General features: G+C 51.4%; 2 protein-coding genes and 1 pseudogene across 6 annotated transcripts in view; 1 reads left to right on the top strand and 2 right to left on the bottom strand.

Moving 5' to 3' along the window:
* STK40 (serine/threonine kinase 40) overlaps window positions 1-12,299 on the bottom strand; it is a 36,076-nt gene extending 23,777 nt beyond the window's left edge. For all 3 annotated transcript variants that reach the window (XM_037032467.1, XM_037032468.1, XM_037032469.1), the window contains exon 1: window positions 12,103-12,299. The gene's annotated coding sequence lies outside the window, so the exon portion shown is untranslated. The remainder of the gene's footprint in view (window positions 1-12,102) is intronic.
* A 7,014-nt stretch (window positions 12,300-19,313) lies between these two features.
* On the bottom strand, window positions 19,314-21,815 carry LSM10 (LSM10, U7 small nuclear RNA associated). Of its 3 annotated transcripts, none has more exons than XM_037032631.1 (2): window positions 21,679-21,815; window positions 19,314-20,135 (listed from the first exon to the last, which is right to left on the bottom strand). In XM_037032631.1, the coding sequence occupies exon 2, from the start codon at window positions 20,113-20,115 to the stop codon at window positions 19,744-19,746; it is 372 nt and encodes a 123-aa protein (XP_036888526.1). In that variant the 5' UTR covers window positions 20,116-20,135; window positions 21,679-21,815; the 3' UTR covers window positions 19,314-19,743. The 3 variants fall into 3 exon arrangements, with proteins under 3 accessions (XP_036888526.1, XP_036888527.1, XP_036888525.1); XM_037032632.1 differs by lacking the exon at window positions 21,679-21,815 and adding an exon at window positions 21,550-21,672; XM_037032630.1 differs by lacking the exon at window positions 21,679-21,815 and adding an exon at window positions 21,554-21,672.
* A 3,235-nt stretch (window positions 21,816-25,050) lies between these two features.
* Window positions 25,051-25,834, top strand: LOC118977664 (deoxycytidine kinase-like; annotated as a pseudogene).
* The last annotated feature ends 617 nt before the right edge of the window (window positions 25,835-26,451 follow it).

The raw sequence follows: 26,451 nt of genomic DNA, 5'->3' as shown, positions 1-26,451 counted from the left end.
GTGCAACCTTCCGAAAATGGTCCCAAGGCTCGGGAGGAATATGCTGTCCAGAGTCACAGGTTCGGGGGATTTCTGGCAGGTACACGGACCGCAGGGCAGAACCTGGAATCTCATGCTTGTTGGGCAGAGCCAGCCTGATATGAACAGTTCAGTCTTGACTGCCCCCGTTCCTTCCTCACCCCAAACACTGTGCAAAAGGAATGGGGAAGGGGCGGGGGCGGTGGCATTGGGGGTGTGGGGAAAACGCCTTTGTGCAATCTCCAGGCCTGCCACCTGGTGGCGTCTTTCTGCAGCACATCTTCAAAGGGTTTCTCCTGGCCCCAGGTTCAAGGTGATGGAGCACACTGCTCCCCATGAGGCTGATCAAGAAGGATGCAGGAACAACTGCATTAGAAGACCCCACCTTGGCTACCAGCTACCCATGTAACTGGGGCTGGACAACAGATTCCAGCAGGCTGTACCTGCTCCCCTGCTGGGGGGCCTGGGGCTGAAGTATCTGTCTGCCTCTGCTGTGGGGGTCCTCCAATGTTTCCGTGGTGTTTGGGAAGAAACAAACTCCTCAGTGAGCCTGGCTAGACCCGGCTACCTCTCCAGCGTCACTGCCCTTATATGCCTCCTAAATCCAGCCACACCAAATGACTCACAGTTCCCTGACTGTGCCATGCACACCCTTGCCCCGCCCTCCTCTCTGGCTGGTTTGTCCTTCTCCCTCAGTCCTCACTTGTCACCTTCTGCAGCAAGTCCTCTCCTCCTCCAGCTCCCACAACACCTGAGCACACCTCTGGCCCCTCCCACTGTGCTATGCCCATCGGTTTACCTGTCTGATGACCTCCTACCCCGGTCTATAGGCGCTCCTTTGGGAGCAACCCCAACTCACCTCTGCCTGCCTGCACCCCGCCCAGTGCCTGGCAAACTGCTGAGTGGGAAAACAGAGTGTGGAACTGTTTGTTGTGCACCCAGAAGATACTACAGCCCATATTGGGGCAGGGGGCCGAGCTGGAGACCACCAACTATAGGTTGGTTAGAGTGGGACCCAGGAGAAAGGATGGATGGCCCACCAGCTAGGGGCAGCAGCGGTGCTAGGAAGTTTGTCCAGGAAGTCTCCTGTCAGAAATGTCTGGATGCCTGAGGCAAGGCGTTCTGGGCTAGCTGATTGCCAGGGGTGGTGCTTAGACAGTGCCGGCTGCTGGTGACAGCCTCCCCAGAGGAATGGGCACAGCGTGTGCAGCTCGGGCCCACCCCCTCACTGGCACGGGGAAGACCCGCCCCCTTTCTGCTGAATTCAGCTCAAAGACATGCTTTTCTCGGGCAAGATGAGGGAGCTTGGGAGGATTGGCCTGGCCGGCCCCCTCCACCAGAGACACGTCCTAGTGTGAAGGTTCTTCTGCTGGTCAGAAACATTCCGACCACTCTCACTTCCCCCCGAAAAGAGAACTTCTGGCCCAGCATGTCTTCAGCTGGCCACACTCGAAATGACTCGACAGAAGCGAGGTGAGCAGGGGGAGATTTGAAGGCGCACTCCAACCAACACGACTGGTGGGCCCTGCTTTACGGACAGACCCGTCCACAGCAGAGCACTGCTGGCTCCCGCCACACGCCCCGAGCCCCTTTCTGGACGGTGAATTTCAGGCTCAGAACCCACTGCGAGGCCCATGCCCTCACGTGGACGAACTCTTGCACAAGGCTTTACAGCTTACAAAGCACTTTCAAACACACTGTTGTTAACTGACTGCTTCCCTGCTTCCAGAACACATTTTCTAGAAGAAGAAACAGGCTCAGAAGTACTCTGAGAACTGCTTAAAGCCTTCTGGCTAGTTGTTGACAGAGGTCACCTGTGTGAACACAGGTTCTCCAATGCTGAACCCCACACATTGTTAGTTGACCACACTGGTTTGTTTGTCCCCCAGCGGCTGTCTCCACCTGTCATCGGCTGTGGTTCAGGAGTGCCGCTGACCGCAGAACGGACAGTAGCCTCTGGACTTCCTCAGAAGCACTCTTCTGGAATCAGGGAGTGGCCAAGCCAGACAGCTGCAGGTGAACAGGGAGAGAGGGGCCATGTTGTCCCTGGAGAAGGAGGTGTTTCAGGCCCCCCTGAGCAGGGTCCTCTGGAGAAAAGGGCCGTGTCCTGCCACCGACACACCCTCCCACCAGCCAACAAGGCAGTGTCCTCCACGGCCCCCCTGACCCTAGCACCCTGGGAGCCACCCCCACCGTACCTCAACACTCACAGGTAGGTGCTTCCGCCAGCGTCAACCTCCCTACAGGCCCGTTCTCCACCTACGAAGGCAACCCACGGAACCAGGAGGAATGTACGGAACTGAGTGTTTCGGACCATGGACCAGTTACTCGAATGTCAGCTCTCCCAGAATGTCAGCTGGAAGAGTGAGGTGAATTCTGGGGTCAGGTAGCCCTGTTTCAAATTTCAGCTCCTCTCACTCACTTGCTTTGTGACCCTGAAGTAGTCACCAACTCTCTGTGAGAGCCACCACCACTCTGTGAGCCTTTCTCCTCATCTTTAAAAGTGGGATGACCAAGGGACCAGAGAGGACGCTGTGGCTGGTGGTGGCCGGGCTGTGCCGGGTGAAAGGTGAGCGTTCCCTGCTGCGTGCTGCAGTAACCTTCCTGGTGACAAGTCTCTCCAGGAAAACGCCTTTTTAACTGTCATTTGCCAGGAGCTGGTCTTACTATTGCCTAGATTTCCTTTAAGTCTCACAACTTTATGAAGGAAAGATTTCTCCCTTGTGTTGCCCACAAGTCAAAGCCTAGAGATCCTGGCCCAGCTCATGGGCGGGGCAGAGGCTGCCTACAGCCAGTGCTCCTCTGCTCCAGGAAGGGGCTCTGTCTGAGGGCTCCTCCTTTCAGGTGGGGTGACAGCCGTCTCTGAAGCAGGCAGGAACCTTCTTCCTGGCAGCTGCAAGCTACAAGCAATCTCCCCAGGAAGCCCCTGGCAGCCATTTGCTTCTGAGCTCAGGTGGATGCTGAGGAGATGGGGAGGAGGATTAGTAATCCCTGCTGCAGCCTGGGCTCCCCGATGACAAAGATCCATGCCTGCGCTGTCATCTTCAGTGTTCCAGAACAGCGTGCGCTGGTTCTGTGCCTCTTTAAAACGCAGGATATGTATAGCTCCAGTGTGTCAAGAACACATAACATCACACTGCTCTCTAAACCCGCAATTCACTGTCTCGGGGGTAGGAAGCCTGGCGGGGGGGGGGGGTGCGGGTACCAAGGGAACTGCTGCTTCTGCCCTGAGCTCCCTCTTGTTGCCTGGGCGAACCCCACCCCCTGCAGCCCTGTTCTCGGCCATGTGGGAGAGTACCTGCAGCAGCCAGGGAGGAAGTGACTCAGCCCAGTGGGAAGTGGGAGGGGCAGCAGAAAGAGGGCCCTGTGCCGGGCTGCTCCCCCCCAGTCCTCCGTCGCTGCCTCCCCTCACCGGACTACAGAAGGCTGAGTGCAGCAGTCCCAAAGGCCTGCAGGGCCTGAAGACCCCGCTGCTCACAGGAGGCCCGGCATCTGCAGCTCCTGGTACAGCTCTAGTCTCCTCCAGGAGGCAAAGCCTCTCTCTCTCAACACACACACACACACACACACACACACACACACACACACACGATTACATAACCAGCGATGTCCCTTCTCACCCCTCTGCCCCAAGGAGAAGGAGGAAGTCCTCACTGGGCACCTCTGCGGCCTCTGTGAAGGCTGGGGGGCCAGACTGGAGGCCAACGGCCCCTGACCAGGAGCTGTGCCTTTGAGTGGTTCTGGGACAAAGGCTCCAGGGCTGGGCACACAGATGGGGGCCAACAGGCCCCTCTGGGGCCAAGATAGATGGCGTAAGAAACCAGTTCCTGTGGATGGGTCACAGGACTTCACCAGCAGTCACTCTAAAAGCCACCAGAGCAGAATCCAGGGCAGCTTTGCCAGCCCTGCCACCAGTTCACTCCTCCCAAGGGCCTCCGGAAGCAGCTGATGTGACAACACATAATCCGTCACTGTGTGGGGGTGTTGGAGGAGGAAGGGACAGACTTAATAGCTCTTTCTTCAGTGGTGCTGCCCTGGTACCTCCCACCCAGAGAAGCAGCCTGGGAAGCAGTGCGGTGCACTGGCTTGGCAGACATTCTGGTGGACTCCTGGCTCGTGTGGGGTAGGGGGCTTCCCCCATGCGCAGTGATGGCAGACTGAGGCACTGACAGCCCTCCCGTCATGCCAGCCTCCCTACAACTAGGCGGGACCCTAGCATGAACACACGATAGGGGGCCCCTCGGTGCAAGTGATCAGTTATTGTTTTGTGCAGTGACTTAGCCCATGAACAAGGCCTGCCACAGTGTCCCATTGGACTTCAGGTCCTTGTCACTCACAACGGTCCCCATCAGGCAAGGAGAATGCCGCAAGCGAGTACAGAAGGGCTGGCTGAGTCTCGGGGCCATCTTCATGTCCACAGTGTGCCTTGGACACGTACCTCCCTGCTCTGGGTCTCCCACCTTGAGGAGAGGGACAGCAATGCCCCACACAGGGTTTCCTGCCACCTGCCGGGAGCCCGAGTGCGGGAGGCACCAGACAAATGCTGTTTCCTCCGACCCCAGACTTCCAGAGCAACTGATGGGACAGCCCAGGCCAGGACCAGGTGCCTGGGATTCTCTCTCTTTACACTGTTTCTAACAGCAAAAATCACCACAATCATCCTGTGAGAAAGGCAATTTGGACTGGGGCTAGCAAACTGCCTTTCCTTAAGTGCCTCTATCAAAAATTCAATTAAATCTCACAACTCTGACAAGGAACAATACAGCTCACTTTCTGCAGTTCTGCTGAATGCTGCTGGCTGTGGCTGCTCAGAGGGACGAGGCTGCAGAGGCAGACTTGGCCGTCAGACACAAGGGCCTCCCCTGCTCTGAGCCCGAGAGGCCAGCCACGGCCCGCCCCAGGGCCACAGACCACTGTGGACAGACACTGTCCATGCGATGGCAAGCACACGCTCACTGCACATGTGCTTGCTTGTGTCTGGAGATGGTGAGCTCCCCAGACAGCGCGCGGGGTCTTGTTTACCTGAGAACCCTGCACAGGCCCGACAGGTGCTCAGATGACACGCATCAAATGACAGCCAACAATGTAAAAGGAAGTGCACACATCTCAGGCACAGAAACTCCAGTTCCAGGGGTTTATCCTATACATACACTCACCCAAATTCACAAAGATTAATCGCAGCAAAAAAAAAAATCACAAAACCACAAAAAATCAAAACACACCCCCTTCCCCAGATAGAAAACAATCTAAATGTCCACCAAGAGGGGACTGGTTCACTAGGTCACGTTCCATCTAGACAACAGAATCCTGTGCAGCTTGAAGACTGAAGCCACACCGGCTGATAGATAAAGATGTCCGTGACACATCACATTTAAAAAAGGCAAATGCAGTACTATTTGTATAATACGATTCCACTTGGGGGGAAAAAAGACTATACACACTTCTGATTATGCACAGGAAATTTCCCGAAGAAACTTAACAATGGATACCTCTAGGCAGTACAACTACGGGCCCAAGCAGAGGAGGGAGAGTTTTGTTTTATATTCTGCCACACTGTTTAACCATTCTGCCACAGACTACTATAATAATTTGTAAAAATCTAAAAATGTTCTGACCCCATTCAGACTGTGAAGGGCACAACGGCAGTGTCAGGGGGAGGCGGGCCTCAGGGAAAGCTCCTGGAGGGAGGGAGCCTGGCACCGAACAAGAGTGTGAGGGGAAGTGCCCCGAATCGGGGGCCTGTGTGCTGACCCCAGGCTACATCGGGAGAGCATGGGTAGAAGGGACAAAATCACCACTCCTGGTACACTTGTAAACACAGGGAACTCCCTGCTTGCCACCTGGTATCCATACGGGCTGGGAGGACCACCAAGCCATTCAAACGGGAGACCTGGAGGCTGGCTCATGATGCTGTTTTGGGGATGCAAACAGACCTGCCAGCCAAGAGCTCCCCCGCCTGGGCCTCTCACTAGAGTGAGCCCCCAAGTCCTGATGGTGGGCCCGGCACCAGGCTAAACCTGCTCTAGACAGGAACACCTCGGGTCTAATCCTCATTCCTACCTCTGCAGCAAGAAGTGTATGTCCACTTGATAGAGGAGGAAACTGGAGTTCTTGGACAAGGAAGTGACTTGTCCAAGGTCATTCATCTAGGAAGTGGCAGAACTGGGTTCTGAAGCCAGGTGTGATCTGAGCCTGAGCCCTTAACTGCAGACTGACATGGTGGCTGAAAGTCTCCTAATCCACTACTCCCAGGGCAGGGCGGGAGGGACATGTCTCTAGGCAGTAGCAGTTTCCACTCTTCTGGCAGAGCGGATTGCTTCAGCTTTATCAGGTCCCTTCCAGCTCTGTGGCTCTAGGAGTCCAAGACTCCATGTGGCTGGGCTCCCTGGGGCCAGAGTCTGGCCAGGATGGAGGAATGGGATGGTATGGGCTCCAGAGTCACGCAAGTGCAGGGCGGAAATCCAGCTCTGCCCTTGCTGGCTGTGTAACAGTGGACAGGTTGTTTAACCCCTCTGAGCCTAGGGGTTCTCCTCTGTAAGAGAAATAACCCTCTTCCTTAAACGAGAAGGATTCAATATGTACTACAGAGTGCTTAGCCGACGACCTGGAAGATAGCGGGGATCCTTGTTTTTTAGCTTTTTTCCTTCTGTTCCTTCAGGACAGGCCACCTCAGGAGAGGAGTCAGAAAAGAACACACCCTGCAGAACCTGCCCCAGACACAGTAACGCAGAAGCCCCCTATCCATCGCAAAAAGGAGCAGGACTCTTGCTCTCCAGAGTTGCAGGTGCCAGCACTGGGGTTCCAAAAGCCCCACGGGATTTGGGGCTACACTAGTCCCCAGGTCTCTCCCAAGAGGATCAACTGAGTCTCTCCCTAAAAGCACCTGCTGTTCCCTTATCACACCTTGAACAACCTCTGCCCTAAGCCCAAAGACAAATGACAGGCGCACCAGTCCTGCTCTTGACAGTGCCCACGGCAATGTCCAGGCCACCTTCTCTTCCATTTGGTCCCTTGGGTCACAGATTCCCTAAAGGCTAAAGATCCTCTATCTCTTTTGTCAAGTAGATGGCAGTATATAAACACATTTACAGGGGACAGCTCTATTCTGAATGATAAGAGTCCCTCTCAGTTTTGCTACCTCGTGCTTTCTAACAACTGGAATTTCTTTGACTCATCAGGCCTGTATACTGCCATACCCAGTGGTCTAAACCACACCCAAGTCAGGCTGCCATTTGCCAGAAGAGGATGACCACCCCTGGGCTGTAGCCCCCTCAGGAAGGGGGACCTCAACCCCAAAACATTATTTTCACTTGCTAGGCGAAAAGCAGGCTGCTCCAGTTTACTATAAGGGGGCTTGGAAATTCTTTAAATAATAATAATAAAAGGTACTTTTTGAAGGAGCAACCCCTTTTCTAGAATTTATTCTGCAGATACATAGTTCACATGTATACAGATAGTCACTTCAGCTTTGTTTGAAGGGCAAAAGACAGAGAATCACCTAAGTACATCAGAAGAGAACTTGTTGGATAGATTGCACCCAAGGTAACGACACAGCTAAGCCCCAAGTGATCCAGACGCACGCACACTGGAGTGGAACCACCTCTGGGAGAGTCAGCAAAGCAGAGCAAGTAACAGCATACTTTCCCCCTTTGGGGGTCTTTTGATTGCTGATCTGAGAGGATATACAGGGCTGCTGTGGGCCAGGAGACCCTCAAAGCCACAGCCTCCCCTGAGCAGGTAGAGGAGAAAGAAATGCTCTTAATTCAGGCCGCTTTCTGTTCCACACCACGAGTGCACGGATAAACCCTGCGGAGAGCTCTGCAGTCCCAAAGGGCCTGTTTGAAGCCTCGCCAACAGATCATCCCTCTCCACACCCCAACCCCATTCAGGTCTAGCTCCGCACTCCCCTTGAGCTCTGGAGGACAGAGGCACTTCCCTTGTGGTTTTAAGTGGGTCCTAGGTAGCCTCTGGCCAACACCTCCCCTTCCTGGGAAGAGGGACTGAGTCTGCTGACCCAGCCTCTGGAGTGACTGCAATCTCAAGGTTTCCTTCTAGATAAGATCTCCCGGGAACAAGGAAAGCTATCTTTCCCGAGGGCAGCTGCTGTGCGAGATCCCATCAGTCTGTCACTTGCTTCATGACAGCGTCAGACTGAGGGCTACTCTTTAGGGCCATCTGAAGGCTGCAGAAATTAGGGGAGTTTTCTGACACACTGAAGCAGTTCACCTCCCTGGGCAAACCTGGCCAGAGGAAAGGTGAATGAAGGGGAACTGCCCTTCTCTCAGACACCGACTCAGGCAAAACCAGAGGGAAGCCTGTCCCAGGGCCAGACAGGGCGCCACAGACTTCACAACTGATCCTGCCCCGTGAGTGCATGCAGGGCATACTGAATGAAGCTGGCCAGTGTCACCGGTCACTGTCTTCTCCCAAGCCGTCCTATATTTGCACTATCATTCACTCTGTTACCCAAACCAGGAAACTCAAGGTCACCTGCTGCCGCTGCTCCTCCCTTAGCCATCCCTTCCAAACACTACCAGAATCCAGTTGATTTCCCTTAGCACAGCCCGTTCTCTGCCCTGATCCAGGGCCCCAGTAGCCCTTGGTTTGATTATTGCAACGGCCTCCTGCGGGGACTCCAGATTCATTCTCTCCCCCACCCACCCTCTACCCACAGTCAGAGTGGTCTTGAAAGAGGCAGGTCTAATATTTCTTCCTCTTAAAGTATCCCATCACCAAGAAAATCATTAGGTCAGGCATTTTAGCACTGGAGCCTACTTCTCCAGCACAGCCCACAGCCAGGTGCTTTCATGCCCTGTGCTTGAACCTAAAGCGCAAACCCACCAGCACACAGCCAGGCCTGCGGCACGCACTCCCCTGCCTGGAGCGCTTCATGAGCCCTCAGAAAACTCTACTTGCCCTCCGAGATTCAGTTTAAACTCTCCAGCCCTCCCCAGTCTTCTCCTCGTCCCCCAGGGGAATCAGTCAGTCCTCTGGGTTCCCACTGCATGCTGCACAGACTTCTATGAGAGACTTGCAAACTCTGTGCTAGTGTTAATGGGTTAGGAGCTCGCCCTGTCTCTGCCACCAACCTCTCCATTCTCCTTCTGCCCCGCTCCGCCCCCTCCTAACCCTAACCTGCCTCTCCCCACCCAGCACACCACAGCAGTGTGCGGGAGCTCGTGTGTGCGGAACTTGGGTTCCAGATCTTGAGCCGCCAGACACACTGATGTGTGAGACATTTCTTGCTGATGCCAATGCAGACGCTGGACTAGGGTCAGTATCAGGGACACACATGGAAGAAACACTACATACTTTTTCTTGTACTCTAAAATGCAAATTTTCCTCAGTGTTTCTATTTCTATTTTTAAAAATGCTGCTTTTAAAGAGCCAGGCTGAACCATCTGAATGGCTCCTAGGTAAACTCCCCATAGATTCCCTTTTCAGAAAGAATACAATAAATTCTATGATTTTGTGATCCCTTAAGACACTTCTGACCGCTCCACGCAACACAGTTCTAGTTGCCACTAACTGCATCAACTAATTCTTGGAAGTTCTTTCCTGCAGCCTATAATAATAACTAACACTCAGTGTGTGTTAGATGCTCAACTTGCCACATCTTACTTAACCCTCATGACTGCCATATGAGGGAACGGGCTCTGACTGTCCCCATTTCACAGATGAGAAAGCTGAGCATGGAGAGAATAAGAAACCTCTGGAGCTCTAGAGACCGGCAGGGCTGGGATTAGAACCCAGATCTGATGGCAGAGCCCAGTTGGCTCTTAACCACCTGAAGCTGTTGCCTTCCCAAAAGGTCAAATTAAAGGCAAAGAGACAAACGTAGGACCCCCTGCAACTGGCCTTCTGAGACGGCAGCCTCACCTCTCCAGCCATGCAAGCAACCTGCAACCCCTACAGGATGGGGGCACATGTGCCAGGCAGAGACACCTGGTGAAACGTAGGGAGCTTGTCACCTGTCGGCTGCACGAGTGCCTTCTCAGCAAAGACCTACCACCCAGCACCAATTCTCCTCACTCAGAGGCCTGCGATGGCCTCTAACAGGTCTCCAGTACTTCTTCAGTCTCTCTTCCTTCCTTCTTCTGCAAGGGAGACAGTTCTACAACTAGATCCAATCATGATATTCCTCTGCTTAAAACCTTTTCACTGGCCCCCTGCACTGCCCTTGGCATAAAGTCCCAAATTGTTAATGTGGTGTTCCCTTGTCAACCTACACTGCCTTACCTTGTAGCATGTTGACTTTCACACCACCGTATGGAACAATCTCAAGTTTCTGGAATAAACTACGAGTTTGCTTGTCTTTGTCCAAGTAGAACACCTTGCTCCTTCATTCTTATCTGGCTAAGCCTTCCCATCCTGCTAGACGTAGCTCCCATGTCATCACTTAGGCCAAACCTTCCCAGGACCCTCCCCCTACAGACTGAGCTGATGGCTTCCTCCACTGGGCTCCCACAGGCCTCTGTTCTTGCTGCTACTAGCTTTTTAAGACCACATTCCAACCATCTGTTTACAGGTCAGTTTCCCTTTACCAGACCATAAGCTTCTTGAAATAAGAATAACAGCTAGCATTTACTGGACTCTTATTATGTGGTAGGCACGGTCCTATGTGTTTTACATGTATTAGCTTTTAAAATCTTCATTATGACTCTACGTTACCACTTCTGTTTTAGAGATGAGAACAGTGAAGCAGAAAGGTTAAACAATGTGCCCAAGGTCACGGAGCTAGAAAGCTACAGAGCCAGAATCTGAACTTAGGAAATCTGGCTCCAAAGCCCACTTTTTTTTAAAGTATTGATTTTAGAGAGAGGAAGGGAGAAACATGGATATGAGAGAGAAACATCAATTGGCTACCTCCCATGAGCCTCAACCAGGGATCGAACCAACAATCCAGGTATGTGCCCAACTAGAAACTGAACCCCCAACCTTTTGGTATATGGGATGATGCTCCAACAGACTAAGCCACCTAGCCAGGATCAAAGCTCTCTCTTAACCACTATAATATAGGTACTTGTCTCTCCAGGCAAAGATACTGCTGTTGTCATGTGGGGAATGAATGAATGAATGAGTGAAGGCTATCTCTAGACTGTCTAGGTCTAACCCATAAACATCTGGCACATCTGGGCCATGAGCACACTCACAAACACTGTTTTAGTTTGGCCTTACAGTTACACATTCTGCTCTTCTTATCTCATGAGCACTAAGCCAAGAGGAAAAGGCACCCAGCCCAGAGTGACTACCCTCTTCCCCACTGCTCTCAAAACCAAGCAAAGCCAACCGGTTTCCTCCCGTGACTTAAGACAGAGCAAAGTCTATCCTGCCACATAAGGCGGCTGTCATCTCTTCCTTCCGCCAACAAACGGCATCAAACCTAGGGAGTGGGGGTGGGCAGAAAACTCGGCATCGGTAATCCCAACACCCCTACCTACTGGCTGGAAGGTAAGGCCAAGTGACGTGAGAATGGGCGGGCCCGACCCGGCAAGACAGGTGAAACAGTGACCACAGCAGCAGGCTTTCTCCTTGGAAAAGGCCGACCAAAACGCAGGACCGGCAAGCAGGTAGCTCTTCCCACACCAGAAAACTTCCCGGGAGGCAAAAATTCCCCAGCAACGATGATGCCCGTGCCAATGGCCAGGGCTCCTATTAGAAGCGCTGGCTGGCCCTCCCTGGGAACTCTTCCTAACTTTCAAGTCACTCTCGGATCAGGAGGGAAGCCTGGAGAGGCAAAGGGTGTCTCCTGGGGAAAACCTAGCTGGCTCAAATGCCAGTGCCTCCACTTGCTGGTAGAATGACTCCAGGCAAGGCTGGCAGTCAGTGCCCACCTCCTAGGGCTTCCGCGGGACTGAGGCTCCCCACGGCCCCGCATCTCCGGCGCGCAGTAGCTCCCGCCCCCGCCCCAGCCACCCGAAAAACAGCAGACCCCAGTAGAAGAGGGGGCATTTGCTGTTGCCATTTCTATCACAGACGGACAGCCTTGGGCTGTCACCACGGTCCCAATCCCTCGGCCGCTGAGGCCCGCCCAGAAAACCCACACCCCCGCCCGGTTCCCTGCTCCCGGACCCCCGCCCTCACCTTCCCCCGATGTTCAGCGCTGCTCGCCCATAGTCTGTAGCCCGGAGCCGGGACTGCTCGGAGCTCCGTCCCGGGGGGCCGGGGCCGGGCCGGGGGCGTGAGAGTCGCTCACCGCCGCCTCCCAGCGCAGCCACCGGAGCCGCAGCCGCCGCCGCTGCCTCCCTCCATGGCTGCGGCGCCGCCACCTGACAACGGAAGTGACGCACCGCCCCCGCCTCCTGGACTGAGCCTCAGCCCCGCCCCTCCAGGGACTCCGCCCCCCGGCCGTGTCTACGGCCTCTCGGCGTTGGGATTGGACACCATCAAGGCGAAGGGCGATGCCTTCAGGCAAGAGGCCAGATTTCGATTGCGGATTGGTTCAGGGTGGGGTCCTGTGAAACGATTGGAGGCTGGGACTCTAAAGGGGCGGTACTTACCTTTTTTTTTTTCCCCCCCTAAGCCCGAGGAGAACCTGGGCTGGAGGCAGCACCTACGGTCCTCTACAGTTTCTCCCTGCCGGGTTTGGTGGAGTCTGCAGCAATTGTAAGATCGGCTAGTTGTAGTGTATTTATCAGAAAAATGGTTCTTCTTTGATCCCCATTTATCGGTTTCTGGAGTTCTGTGCGGAGAGCGCTGCCGTTAGACTCAATAAATTACAGGAATTCCTGTCGTAGCCCTCACAATGCATTTCCTCTGGGCCCCTCGCTTTTGTTAAAAACCCGCTTCAACCCGAAGATCCCCGAAGTCTTGACGAGGGAGGTTCACAGTGAAGAGTTCTAGTAACGATTCTAGCCACCTAACCTCAGTCCCTCCTGTTGCAGTTTCGGTCCCTTTCTCCTCCTCCTCCAGCAACCACGCCCTCCATGAATCAGCTTCTTGCACCATCAGATGAGCCCTTTAAAGGGATTGATTGCATCAGGCTGTTGACTCACTGGGGCCCTGCGAGAGCCTGGCTTCCCTCCCCTGGCATGCAGAAGCAGCTAAAAGGGCTCAGTGGCAGCAGCGACCATGGCCGTCACTTCTTTGTCTCAGAGGTGTGAGCTGCCATGCTTGCTGCATGCAGATCACTGTCTGAATCCCGGTGTCTTGCCAGCTGTCCCCTGAGTCACTCTGTCCCCGTGCGGGCACACGTGTCCAAGCCTGTGTGCACTGCTGGGTTTTACTAGGGCGTGTGGCCAGGCACTTACGTGTATGTGCGTTTGTCATCTCCACACAGGCAGTGCCAGGGCATGGGAGTTGGTGTGTGTGCCTAGCTGCCTTCTCCTTTGTCATCTCTTTGTCTATCTGAACGCCTGGTGTCCACTGAGCTGATGGGGCTGAGTAATCAAACAATAGTGATCAAACAGCTCCTACTGCTGTCACACCCTGTGTTAAGCCCGTTGGAGACATCAGGCTACGGGTCTGTTTACAGATGAAAAGTCCAGATTTCTGAAATGGAAAACAACCTTTCCAAAGACACATAGCTTATAATGGCAGGACTGTGATCTGAACCAACTCTGGCAGATTCTGAAAAGACTGGATTTGAATCCTTACTGCGTTCCTTACAAGCTGGGTGACAAGTGTAAGTTCCTTAGCCTTTCCCATGTGTCAAAATGGGGATAACATTTCGTGGGATCACTTTGAGGATTCGGTGAGTGTGCAGACAGCTTTTCACAGGACCCGGCAAGTAAGAGTGCTCACACCAACCTCCGGTACAGAGCGGATGACAGAAAGTCGGGCACAGAGAAGCCAGGGCCCTGACCCCAAAGCTCTCCTCTCTGACAAAGGGAACAGCCTAGGGACTCCGGAAGCCCTGACTCTGACAGGAATGAGTTTTGGGTTTTCCAGAGCTCTAATTATCAGCTAGATGAATCACTAGGAGCTGACACCACCATCCCCACCCCCAGGAGACGCTTAGCTGATTCAAAATAGAGGATTTTAACAAAGGAAAGGAGGAGGAAGAGAAAGAGGGGAGGAGAAGAGGTAATGAATGAAAACTAAAGGTGCCAGCCAGAAGAAATGAAAAACTGTCATCAGGACACCAACACGAGACATAGGCACACACTCAGTGACATACTTTCCTGCCGGCTCTCCAGCTCTGGGCATACTGGCAGACATCGCTGCCAAAGCAAAGTGACGCCTGTCACAATAGCATGAGATGGTAGTTCAAGGAGGTATAGGTAGGTCTGCCTATCGCAGGAGAGGAAGAGACCTTCCACCCTGAGAAGCTTACTCAGATCCTTCGCACTGGCTGGCTTCTGGCTTCTCTTTGTGGCCAAGCCCCAGGGCCTGTGGGTGGGTATGGCAAGTTTGGAGAGCCAGGCCCATCCTTGGTAGCTGGGTACCAGCACTAAGATGAGCAGGGCACTGCGCATCTTACTCTGTCTTCAGTGTGATGTTGGAAGTGCTGGGAAGCAGAATAGCGTAGTGTAGTATCCCGGAGTTTGAATCACACAGACCTGAGTTCAAATCCCCACTCTGCTGTTCACTGGCTCTTCAACCTTGAGCAGGTCACTTAACCTCTCTGGATCTGTTCCCTCATCTGTAAAATGGGGCTATTGATATATACCTCCAGGGCTGTTGTGATGATGAAATGAGATGATTCTGCCATTCCACCAAGATTAGTGGAGGGCCTGCTAGGTGCAGGGCACTGGACATCCAGTGGGACCAAAGAGACTACAGCTTTGCCCTCCTGAGCATGTGGGGCCCTGGCGCAAGGCATGGCACACAGTGAGACTCAACAAGCGGTAGCTACTGGTGACGACCATCCTGGCGTTCTGCCATTAACTTAGTCATGGAACCTGAGGAGAGTCCCTTCCCCTCCCGCTGAGGAAATCGGGCCAGGTTCCTCCACTTCAAAGTGACAGTTGGGCAGGACCAGTGGTTCCCAACCTTCCCAGCATCAAACCTTGTTAGTATTTTTCCCTCCGCAGAAGCCTCTCATTTGGTAAGATTTTGTCTCCTGTACAACCTGCATCAAGTCATTTCTCCCTTTGTATTGGTTAAAGCCTCGTATCATAGGCCTTAGACTTTGTGAGCAGGAGGAGCAAGCCAGGGGGACCACCACACTGCTGGTGTAATTCCAGCGCACAGCAGAGACCAAACTGGCTTGGTTACCTTTCTACTCTTCCTACTCTGTGCCATTTCTCTGGGTCCTTCTGGAACATTGATGAGAATGCAAGGGACCCCTACTGCCCTCAAGGGTCCTTCAGCCAGGCGTGCCAGACTGGAAATCACTGAACCGGATGTTCTCCTTCATGTCCCTTCAAGTCCCATGCAGCTGAGAGCGAGAGATGTCGGATCAAGGGGAGGTAAAATTCAAGCTGCCCGCCCAGCCAGTCTCCTCAAAGCCCTTGTAGTGGTCCCCTCCCCAAATGAGAGAGAGACCCCTGCACTCTTCACGCCAGGAACAGGAGGGGAGGGAGGGGACACGCCATACTACCTGAGCACTCAGAATTCCTGAGGACTCAGTCTTCAGCTAGGACCCCCACACTGATGCACATGCGGGCTTGCATGAAGTCCACCATGTGAGTAGCGCAGAACCCAAACTTTGATGGAGCGATGACATTTGAAATGTTTTTTTAGTCTTTTCCTCGATGTTCCCTGGGGCCTTTCCTCTATGCAGATAGTTAGGTTAATCCGGCTTCCTTACGTCAGGAAACAAGTGATACCACAGAAGGCAGAGTTCATTTTTAGCTTCTGGGTCTACAGGCCTAAGCCTTCAGGGAGGAATGGAAAGAATTTCTGAGCAGATACAAATTTAGAAGGCTGTGTAACGGCGGGGTCTGGGAGACTGACTTGGGGGCGGTGGTCGCTGAGTATAGAGAAGATCCTCCTCAGCCTTGGAGCTGGTGGGGTCAGCTGGGTCTCAGGGACAGAAAAGTAGGGAAAGCCGTGCTCTTTTTCCTGGCAGAGTGCCAACAAGTAACAAAACCCTCTGAAGAAACAGCTGTGAGCTGCATTTGGTCAACAGGGCCTAGCTAGCCTGAGACCTAAGAATTCAAGTCTGACTGGCTTGGGAAAAGTAGGATAAAAATCTGAACGTTGAGGGGGGTATGGGTTTCACTGACCTAGGGAGAGGTCAGGAGGTCTTTTGGTCAGGCAGGGGCGATGCAACAGCCACCCGAGAGGGCTGAAGGTAGAACGCCCAAACCAAGCCCTCACGAATCTATGCAACCCGAGCGGACAGGAAACAAAAGCCAGAACAAAACAGGGACATCTTGGTGTGTGCTAGTGTGACTGGATGACCACCAGGTCCGACCACACGCCCCACGCTTTGGCACCTTGAAAGGAAGTGTTCTAGAATTCAGCCAGTTTCAAGGAAAGTTGGGTGGGGGAGGGGACTTTACTGCAAAGAAGTTTCTGCTATTTTGGCTCAGTGAGGTGAAATATGAATTCGGTTGTTAGAGAAAGTTCAAGTTGTGTTTCTTACACGCCAGAAGCTGGAACCAGCTACATCCCTTACCCAGAGGTCTTTGCTTCACTTGCCTCACATCTTCTCCCATTTCCGCTGCCTCAGTGGTACTCTGAGCTTCTCCACCCCAGGACCCTTGCACCGGCAGTTTCCTCCACCTTCCTTTGGCTACACCCCCCCCCAACCTTTGGCTCTTTAATGTTTTTAATATTGGTTTTTAGAAAGAGGAAGCAGGGAGAGAGAGGATGAAAGAAAGAGAGAGAAACATCAACTTGTTCTTACTTATGAGTTCATTGGTTGATTCGTGCATGTGCCCCGAGTGGGGATCAAACCTGCAACCTTGGCGTATCAAGACAATGCTCTAACCAACTGAGCTACCTGGCCAGGGCTCCTTTGGCTCTTTAAATGCCAAGTTCCTTCTCGGTTTAAATTTCACTTCTTCAGGCCACATTTTCCAAAATAAAGCCACCTCTTTACTCTCTCTCTCAAAGTGCTGTTTATTTCCTTCATGACATCTATTAATAGTTTAGATCGTTTATTGTCAGTCTCCCCCTCTAGGATGTCGGTTCCCTGAGAGCAGAAACCCTCGTCCATCTTGATGTTTTTGATGAATGATCCGCGGCCGTCAGGTAATTCCTGGCTTCCAACAGGCTTCCTCAGCCCCGACCTGGACCCCTGGCTGCCTTTCCCAGCAGTCCAGGACCAGATGCTAAAAGGCCCATAACCTTGGGGCTTAAAGACTTAGCTGTGCTCTACCCAGGGATTCAGCACGAGTGTGCCTCAGCGGGGCCGGGTTCCTCTCCTGCGCACCTGTCCTTTCTGTGCCTTGCCTAGAATGACGGCCGCTCTGCTGGCGTCTGGCTCACAATGCTTATGGAATACATCCTGAGTCCTTCTCCCAGCAATCTGCACTGGCCCTTCTCTCCACCGTGGCCTGGGGGCTCTCCCTTGCTCTGCAGAGGATGTAAAAGCCTCCGGCACACCACTTAAAAGCCTCAGAGCTAGACCTTTCTTCCACCCCTAGGCCAAACGCATAGGATAAATCACAGGTGGCAAAAACAAGGCCCACGGGCTGAATCCAGCCCTCCGCCTTGTTCTATCCGGTCCGGCACCTTCTTTCTACCCGGCAGCAGCAGTGAGCTCCTTGCCCCTAGTTAAGGAGTAGTTACATTTATACAGTCCTGAAATCACATTCAGCTTTTGAGGGCAACGGTGAGGTTGATGTGACCCCCGGTGACAATGAGTCTGACACCTGGATAAGCCCTCTTGAAGTTGGAAACATCTGCAGACATGCAGGAAACCTCTGCAAGGGAGGCCACTGTGGGGGCTCCCACCAGCTCTTTCCAGACCTGGCGGTTCTCTCCAACCTGGCTGTACGTGAACATTTTCAGTGAACATTTTCTTCCTCCCTTCTGTGCCTGCCCGCTGCTTTCTGTTACCAGCAGTCACCTGTGGTTTGCTTCCCTTAACTGTCAGAGGTGCCTGGAACCTCAGAGAGGTGGTTTTCTCCCTGCTGGAACCCACTGTCATCTCCTGAAGGCTAAGGCAGGGAGGCTCTAACCAGCTTCTAGGACCTCTGGGCTACAATGAAGTACAGTATCAGAAGCCTCATGGTGAGTCCTTGGCTCTTATTTATATATATTTTAAAGACTTTTTTAAAGAGAGAGCGGAAGGGAAGGAGAGAGGGGAAGGGATGTGCAAGAGAAACATTGAAGGATTGCCTCTCACACACCCCCAACTGGGGACCAGACCCACAACCCAGGCACGTGCCCTGATATGGAATCAAATCCCCAATCTTCCATTTTCAGGGATAACACGCAATCCACTGAGCCATGCCTGTCAGGGGTACCTGGTTCTTTAAATGGCGGGCTCTGTCTCAGTTTAAATTTAAATTAATAATGCAGAGTCAGGTCTGATTCTGGTTCATGTCTAGGGAAAGCAGGAGCCTGAGGGTGGCTCCTCTAGACACATCCCAGTTGGTTCTGATGAGGCAGTCCAAGGACGACACTTCAACAGACTGTGCCGGAATGTGAATGCAATGACCTTGAGCTGCTAGTGCCCAAATGAACACTCCTCTCAAATCTCCCTCAAGACATGACAGCAGCTTAAGGTGGAGGACCCTGCCCTATTCAAAACTCTCGTGAAGCAGTTCTTGGGCCGGATTTCGTTTCTGTGGTTCCTGATCACCTCTCCCACTAGATTAAAAGCCCCCTCCTAACAGGACCGAATCTTATCGTCAGTGTGTGCTCAGTACAAGGCCTGGCACAGCAGCTGCTCTGTGGATGTGTTTGATGAAGACAAACCCTCCAGTTCCACAGCACGGATTTGCTTTTACTGAGGTGGCTGTTTGCCTGTGGGAGGGCTGTTATGGCTGAAAGGCAGCGATAACAAAGACTTGGGTTCCAACTTCCAGAACCCCCTGTCCTTTGAGGACCCAATGACTCTCAGAATGAGAGCCTGATTCCCAGCTGTTGGATGAGTTCCCACACTTGAGAGAGGTGGGCCCAGTATTTATCCAACTTCTCCACCTCAAGAAATAGCAATGAGACCAACAGCCCCTCAATAGGGAGTCTAAACAGAAAAGCCACTTTGTACCTAATCAGTCTGACCGAATGACCCTCCCAAACTTTCCCAAACTTTGGAATCACAATTCCCAAACTTTGCTGCATGTTAATGTCTTGTGAGTAACTTACAAAAATCCAATGCCCAGGCCACACCCCATACCAATTAAATCCGAAATAGGTGAGAATGGGACAGTTGATTCCAATATGCAGCCAAATTTGAGACCCAGCACCCTAGGACGATGCCCTCATTAGGGAAAACATGAAGCACACACTTGTTTGTGTCCAAGTTTACTTTTATGAGAAACAAACACAATTGCAAGACAAATGGGGGCACTTAGGGATGGCTGAGGCTGAGCACACTGAATAATCCTCATGGGGAGAGGGTTGAAAACTATTTGACAGATTTCCTGAATCAGGAAATCAGAGATTCAAATACAAATGATCAAAAGAGAGGGCGTTGTCCCCTCCCCCAAGGCCACAGATACACAGGATTCCAGGTGAGTCTTGGAGGTAGAACCCCAGGGTGAGTCTGGGAGGTAGAACCCTGGGAAAGGCAGCTGTGATAGATGCCGTCTGTCAGATCCCAGTTTCTGGGCTGGCCCTGCTCCCTTCCCAGGTTCTTGGCAGGGAGAGACAGTGGGAAGTTGGCTCAGTAGAACCCCGGAGGAACCTGAGTGGTGACTAGGGCTTGCTGAAGGGACAGGCTCATTTATACTTTTTGGTGGGAAATTCCCGTCGGCCTTGCCCCAGGCTGCGAAAGTTGCGCACGCGGTGGATCATCTGCAGCTGCTGCTCAATGGTCTTGGTAATGTTCACGTCATCTGGGATGTGGACGTATCGGACGTTACGGCCCGTCACAAAGAGGTCATCCAGCTCAGCCTGATGCCCCCAACGATCAGTGTAGGTGACCTTGGCCAGGCGGATGTTCATGAAAGCATCGACATTGTCTATGCGTCCGTGGGCCACGCTCTCATCCCGCAGGTCCACAGTGGTTACCTGGCCCTGGAGGCCCTGCAGCAGGATGATCAGGCTGTTCTCAGAGATGGTCTGTTCTTTCCTTGAGTGGCTCACTGCCATGTCCCCACACTGCTGCCTGCCTGTGGGAAGAGCACACAGATGGCAGCTACCGGCCAGAGGGTGCAGCGTACTACTCACCTCCATCAGGTTAGCGTGCAAAATCCCCAGCACAGACTTCCCCAGGTTTGCCCACCTCCCCAGTTTTTCAGTCTGGAGCACCCTCATGAGCCAGGTGCTTCATGTACACACTTAATAGTATCCTCTCACCACCTTGTAAGCCAAGTATTACTTATAACCATTTTATAAACATTACAAATATGGCCAGGAGAGGTTAGGTCATTTACCCAAGGTCAAACAGTTGACAAATGGAGGTGCATGGATTCAAATCCACGGCTGCTCTACTCCAAACCCCACACCAGGGGTTCTGAACCCTCACTGTATGAACCCCAGTGGGTTTTTGCTGGCTGCCACACCCCAGAGGTTCTGATTCATTTGGTCAGGGGTGGGGCCTAGGTGTCCTAATTTTTAAAAAGCTCCCCATGTAATTCTAATGTGCATCTAAGTTTGAAAACCACTACTCAAAGTATGGTCCGTAGACCAGCAGTTTCAGCATTACCCAAGCATTTGTTGGGAAGGCAGAATCTCTGGTCTCACCCAAGACTTTCAGAAAGAATCTGCATTTTAACCTGATCCCCAGGTGAACCACTGGTAGTTCTCAAACATTAGTGCGCATCAGAGTAACCTGGAGGATTTGTTAAAACGCACTGCTAGGCCCCACTCAGTTTCTAACTCAGCGGGCCCGAGGTGGGGCCCAAGAACGTGCATTTCTAACAGGTTCTTAGTTGCTGAATGCTGGTCTGGGGCCCACTGAGAATAACTGGTCTACACAGTGCAGCTGCCATATAAGTAGAAATTTAGGTCATTAATTAAAAAAAAGGTAGTACATAAAGCACATTGGTTTTGAAGGCAGAGAAAACTAGGTTGGAATCTCCGCTCCACCCACAAACTCTGTAAACCAAGGGCAGTTACTTAATGTCTCTGAACCTGTTTCCACGTCTATTAAACCACAGGTTAAATGAGGCCAACAGAATCTCACTGCATTGAATGTATTTTCCTTTGCTTTCAACATGCCCTGATATTTTGTTGATGTAACTCTGTCTTATCTATCCGTATTTTCAGACTCTGGGCGGAAGGGGTGGAAGACCTCTTGAAGGCCTCACTTTGAACCTCACTTGAAGAACTCACTTAGAACCCCGACGGGGCTGAACAGGATGGCTAAGCGCGGGAAGCCAGCCCACACCACTGATGAGGGACGCTTCGCCAGGAGTGTGAGCCCAAGCACAGACTGGGGGGCTGCACAGTGACTGAAAGAGGCAGGTCTGGGCTCCAACGCTGGCTCTGCCACTTCCTGGGAGGGAGACCTAGAGCAAGCCACTTAACTTATCCAAATTCAGTTAGCCAATGGATAAAATGGGGATGGTGGCGAGCCTTTACTCACAGAGCCGTGGGAGTGGACTATACTCAGCAAATCGGGAAGAAAACACTTCCGCGGCTCCCCACCAGCTTCTGGGGATCCGGATCCCCCACGCCGCCCCGCCCTGCTCCCCGGTTCCCCAGACGCACTGCGCAGGATTCTTTCCGCTGCCGGGTCTGTGTCGCTGCGGAAGTTAGCGGGCGCCTAGCTGGGTCGCCTTCCTCCCGCGGCGGAACTCAGAAGCCATAGCAACAACAGCGCCTTTCAGTCCGCCCGGAGCGTTATAAGCGCTCTGTACGCAAGCCCGTGCCACCGTTGGTGGAGGCCGAACTACAATCCCCAGAATGCCTCGCGAGCGCCGCGACTCGCTCTCCTGCAACCGCCGGCCCACAACTTTGGACTGTCTCCTTCATTGAAGAGTCATTCATTCATGCAACAAATATTCACTGAGTCTTCACCGTATGTCAGGCTCCTTCCAAGGCTCCGGACATAGCGGTGACCAAAGAGACAAGCTCCCTGATCTGAAAACCCTTATATCTATTCCAGGGGCGGGGGATAGGTCTATAAGAGAAGAAACAAGAAAATTATACAAGTTCTTCAGAGCGCTAATATAGCGTAATGTGATAGAGACTAGATGGACTTTTATTAGTCAGGGTTGTCCTAATGTGACATCTGAATTGAGATGGATGACATAAAATTAACCTTGTGAAAACTAGGAAGGAGCTTTTCAGTCTGTGTGAAGGATCTGGCGGAAATGAGCTTGCCAATTTGGTCAAACAGAGAGGCCAGTGAGACTGGGGAGAGTGGTGTTACGAGAGATCACAGAGGAAGACAAGAGCCAGAGCTTGTAGGATCCTATAAGCCAAGGTAAGGAGTTTGGAGTTCTTGGTTAGGCATGTAGGTTTTGGAGGCAGTGCCTGGGTTCAAACCTGCGCTTTGCAAACTGTATGACTTAAGACAAGTTAATTACCCTCTCTGTGGCTCGGTTTTCTCACCTGTTACTAGAAGTGCAGTGATAGGGCTATCAAAGGGGAGTGGCATGATCTGATTTGTATTTTTAAAGGTAACTCTGTCTGGCCTGGGAAAAGCTGCTTATCTTCTCTCAGTTCCCAATTCCTCATTAGAAAAGATAATGTCAATCTCAGAGACTTGAAAGGTTTGAGTGGCCTTCATTAATGTGTGACAGTGCCTGGCACATAGGAGAAACTCACTAAGAGTTAGGTTCATGTGATTTCTTCACTTTCTCATTCATTTATTTCAATCGCCCCCAGGAACCTTCTCTTTTTACCAGTGATCACAGTTGATCTCTTCTTTTTTTAAAAAAATATATTTTATTGATTATACCATTACAGTTGTTCTATTCCATCCTCATTCCCCTCCACCCTGCACACCCCTCCCCCACCACTCCCCCCCTTTAGTTTATGACCACGTGTCTCAAGTTCTTTAGATTCTATATTTCCCCTACTATTTTTGCCCTCTCCCCTATTTTCTACCTACTGTCTATGCTACTTATTTTCTGTACCTTCTCCCCACTTCTCCTCCTCCCACTCCCCTGTTGCTAAGCCTCCATGTGATCTTCATTTCTATGGTTCCGCTCTTGATCTAGCTGTCCTCTTGGTTTGCTTTTCTTTTAGGTGTGGTTGTTAATAACTGTGAGTTTGCTGTCCTTTCACTGTTCATATTTTTTATCTTCTTTTTCTTTTATAAGTCCCTTTAACATTTCATATAATAAGGGCTTGGTGATGATGAACTCCTTGAATTTGATCTTACCTGAGAAGCACTTTATCTGCCCTTCTATTCTAAATGAAAGCTTTGCTGGATAGAGCAATCTTGGCTGTAGGTCTTTGGATTTCATGACTTGGAATACTTCTTTCCAGCCCCTTCTTGCCTGTAAGGTCTCTTTTGAGAAATCGGCTGACAGTCTGATGGGCACTCCTTTGTAGGTGACTGTCCCCTTATCCCTTGCTGCTTCTAGGATTCTCTCCATTTTAGTCTTGGCTAATGTAATTATGATGTGCCTTGGTGTGTTCCTTCTTGGGTCCAACTTCTTTGGGACTCTCTGAGCTTCCTGGATTTCCTGGAAGTCTATTTCCTTTTCCAGACTGGGGAAGTTCTCCTTTATTATTTGTTCAAATAAGTTTTCTACTCGTGGCTGTTTCTTTTCCCCTTCTGGTATCTCTATAATTCGGATGTTGGAATGCTTAAAGATGTCCTGGAGGTTCCTAAGCCTCTCCTCATTTTTTTGAATTCTTGTTTCTCTATTCTTTTCTGGTTGGATGTTTTGTTCTTCCTTCTGGTCCATTCCATTGATTTGAGTCCCAGTTTCCTTTCCATCACTATTGGTTTCTTGTGCATTTCCCTTCATTTCAATTAGTTTAGCCTTCATATGTTCCTCTAATTTGTGACTAAAATTAAACAGTTCTGTGAGCATCCTGATCACCAGTGTTTTGAACTGTGCATCCGAGAGGCTCACTATTTCTTTTTTGCTTAGAGTTATTGGCTCTGGGGCTTTGAGTTCTTCTTGAGCCATATTTTGGACTGTTTGTGCCTGTTATGTATGAGGAGCGGAGCCCTAGGTGTTCACCAGGGTGGGGCAACTCAGTTGCTGGGTTGTGATGCTGTATGTGGGGGCAGGGTCAAAGGAAAGCAATGGTGGTCCCCTCTGCTGCCTCCCGCTGCTGGGGCCTGCTTGGTCCGTCTCACTGCTCACTCCTCTGCTGGTTTATCTGCGCATGCGAATGTGTTACCGTGGTCAACCTGCTGCCCCACACCCTCACTGGATTCGCCCAATGCTACCCCGGCTGCCTGGGTGCCTGGGGTCGGGGGATCTTTCCTGCCTGACCCTGCTCCGCTGCTGGCTCCGCCCCTCTTACCGGTCCGGTTGAATGGTTTGTTGTTGTCGGACTTCCGTATAGTTCAATTTTCTGTTCTTTGGCTGCATCTTTGTTTACTAAACCTTTGTTGTATTCAAACTTGGTTGTGGGAGAAGGCACAGTGTTTCCACCTACGCCTCCATCTTGGCAGAACAGTTGATCTCTTCTTTATCCTAAGAATAAAAACTTTCTTCTTTACATTTGTTATTCTTGTTCTCCTACTACCCTCCATAGTCAAACTTCTTGAGAGAGTCCTCTGTACCATTGGTTTTCCAAGTATAATCTCTTTTTCACCCTCATATCCATGCAAGACTGGATTTTCTTTATGTACCTTACCCAGAACAACAGATTAAATGCCAAAGCAGTGGTAAATTGACTTTCGGGGAGGATATGCAGCAGTCGGAGGAGCTGTCATGGGGGGGGGGGGGGCGTCCTGCCACAGGTGCACCCCAGCCACAGGTGCTCTTCCCTTGCCAGCTGCTTTCGTCCACCAGAATCAATCCAGAGACCTGCAGGTGGGGTATCCTGTGAAGGCCCAGAGTTCAGCCTGCAAGTCAGGCCTCTTTCCACCGCAGCTGCGGGTGTAAGGACCCGTGGCCTTTTCCAGCTCTGCCTGCCACGTGTGCTCCAGGCACCACAAGATGAGGAATGGCTCCCCCACCCAAGAGGGGCTGTACATCTCCTGCGACCAGCTCTGAGGGAACCTGCCTCAAGAAAATCTCCCACTGAGGGAACATCACTGCAGGGAAGTCAACATTTGTGAATATCCTTAAACAAATCTGCCAGGGTTGGGAAGTGGTTCCCAGAACCTGTTGCCAGATGGTGCAATGTTGAAAGTATTCGAGATGCATTTCAGGAACTGACAACATTGCAGAAAAGTGATAGGAATGTTCTTCAGATGAGACATTGAGAAACTTGAAGAATGGGCTTTTACCTTCCAGCCATCTGACTGCCTCAGTGAATAGGAGCTCAGCTTGCCTCTCTCAATGGCAAGCTCAAAGACACAGAGACACGTTTACTTTTTGAATGCTTGTGTATAGTGAGTGATAAGTATATTTTTGTATCAAATTTGTATGAATCTGACTGCATGAATGAAACAGAGTGGACAAGTTATCAAGATGGGCATGACTGGATGAATAACCAGTTTGGCCAAAGCCTTGAACTAGGTGGAATCATTTGTCTTTGAGTCACTCCAGAGAAATGCTTGATTTACGGGGAAGAAATGAAGAATAAGGTATTCCTCTGGGATATTTAGAGAAGCTTTACTATACGCATGGCAGCTGGTTGCTGCAGAGAACACTGAAAACCAATTGGGATCTACAAGAAATGCCTGTCTGAGCACTGGACGTTAAAGAAGACTTCAGAGACAAACCTGACGGTCTAGTTGAGAAGGTCAAAGAACTTTTGAGCCCTTTGTGATCTTGCTGATGATGACAGGCAGAAAAATAATTCAGCTTGGTGTATCTTTGCAGCTTCACATTCATGTAAGTCTCTTTAGAAAATCCATATTTTGAACCACTTTGATCCAAGAAAAAAAGGTTTTTGATGGACCCTATGTAAAAGTTTATGACAGGTTTCTTTCCTTTTTGTCTTTCTTTTCTTTTTGATACAAACAAACAAACAAACAAGCAAGCTCTGGCTGGTGGGGCTCAGTGGGTTGAGTGCTGGCCTGCAAACTGAAAGGTCACCAGTTCGATTCCCAGTCAGGGCACATACATGCCTGGGTTGCAGGCCTGGTCCCCGGGAGGGGGCATGCTAGAGGCAACCACACATTGGTGTTTCTCTCTCTTTCTCCCTCCCTTCCCCTCTCTCTAAAAATAAATAAATAAAATATTAAAAAACAAAACCCAAGATGTTTCTTTCTCATGACAAGAAGTTGGATGGCTCTCAAATCAGTACAGTGGCTAAACTGTATCATCAAGGACCCACCCCCCGTCTGTCTTTTCCCTCAGTGCTCCTCCTCGGTAGGCTAGCTTTTCTTCCTGGTGCTTCTCATCCCATTGGTGACCTATTTCTTAACTGGAAACTTTAATGTCATGTAGTAAATGG

The sequence above is a fragment of the Sturnira hondurensis genome, unplaced genomic scaffold, assembly GCF_014824575.4.
Source record: "Sturnira hondurensis isolate 20B ecotype Veracruz unplaced genomic scaffold, ASM1482457v3 Scaffold0021490, whole genome shotgun sequence".
NCBI classification, from domain to species: Eukaryota; Metazoa; Chordata; class Mammalia; order Chiroptera; family Phyllostomidae; genus Sturnira; species Sturnira hondurensis.
This window is presented reverse-complemented; position numbering and strand designations above follow the sequence as displayed.

Bases quoted from the DNA above. Each gene is read 5' to 3' on its own strand.
- LSM10 (XM_037032631.1), bottom strand. From the start codon at position 20,115: ATGGCAGTGAGCCACTCAAGGAAAGAACAGACCATCTCTGAGAACAGC.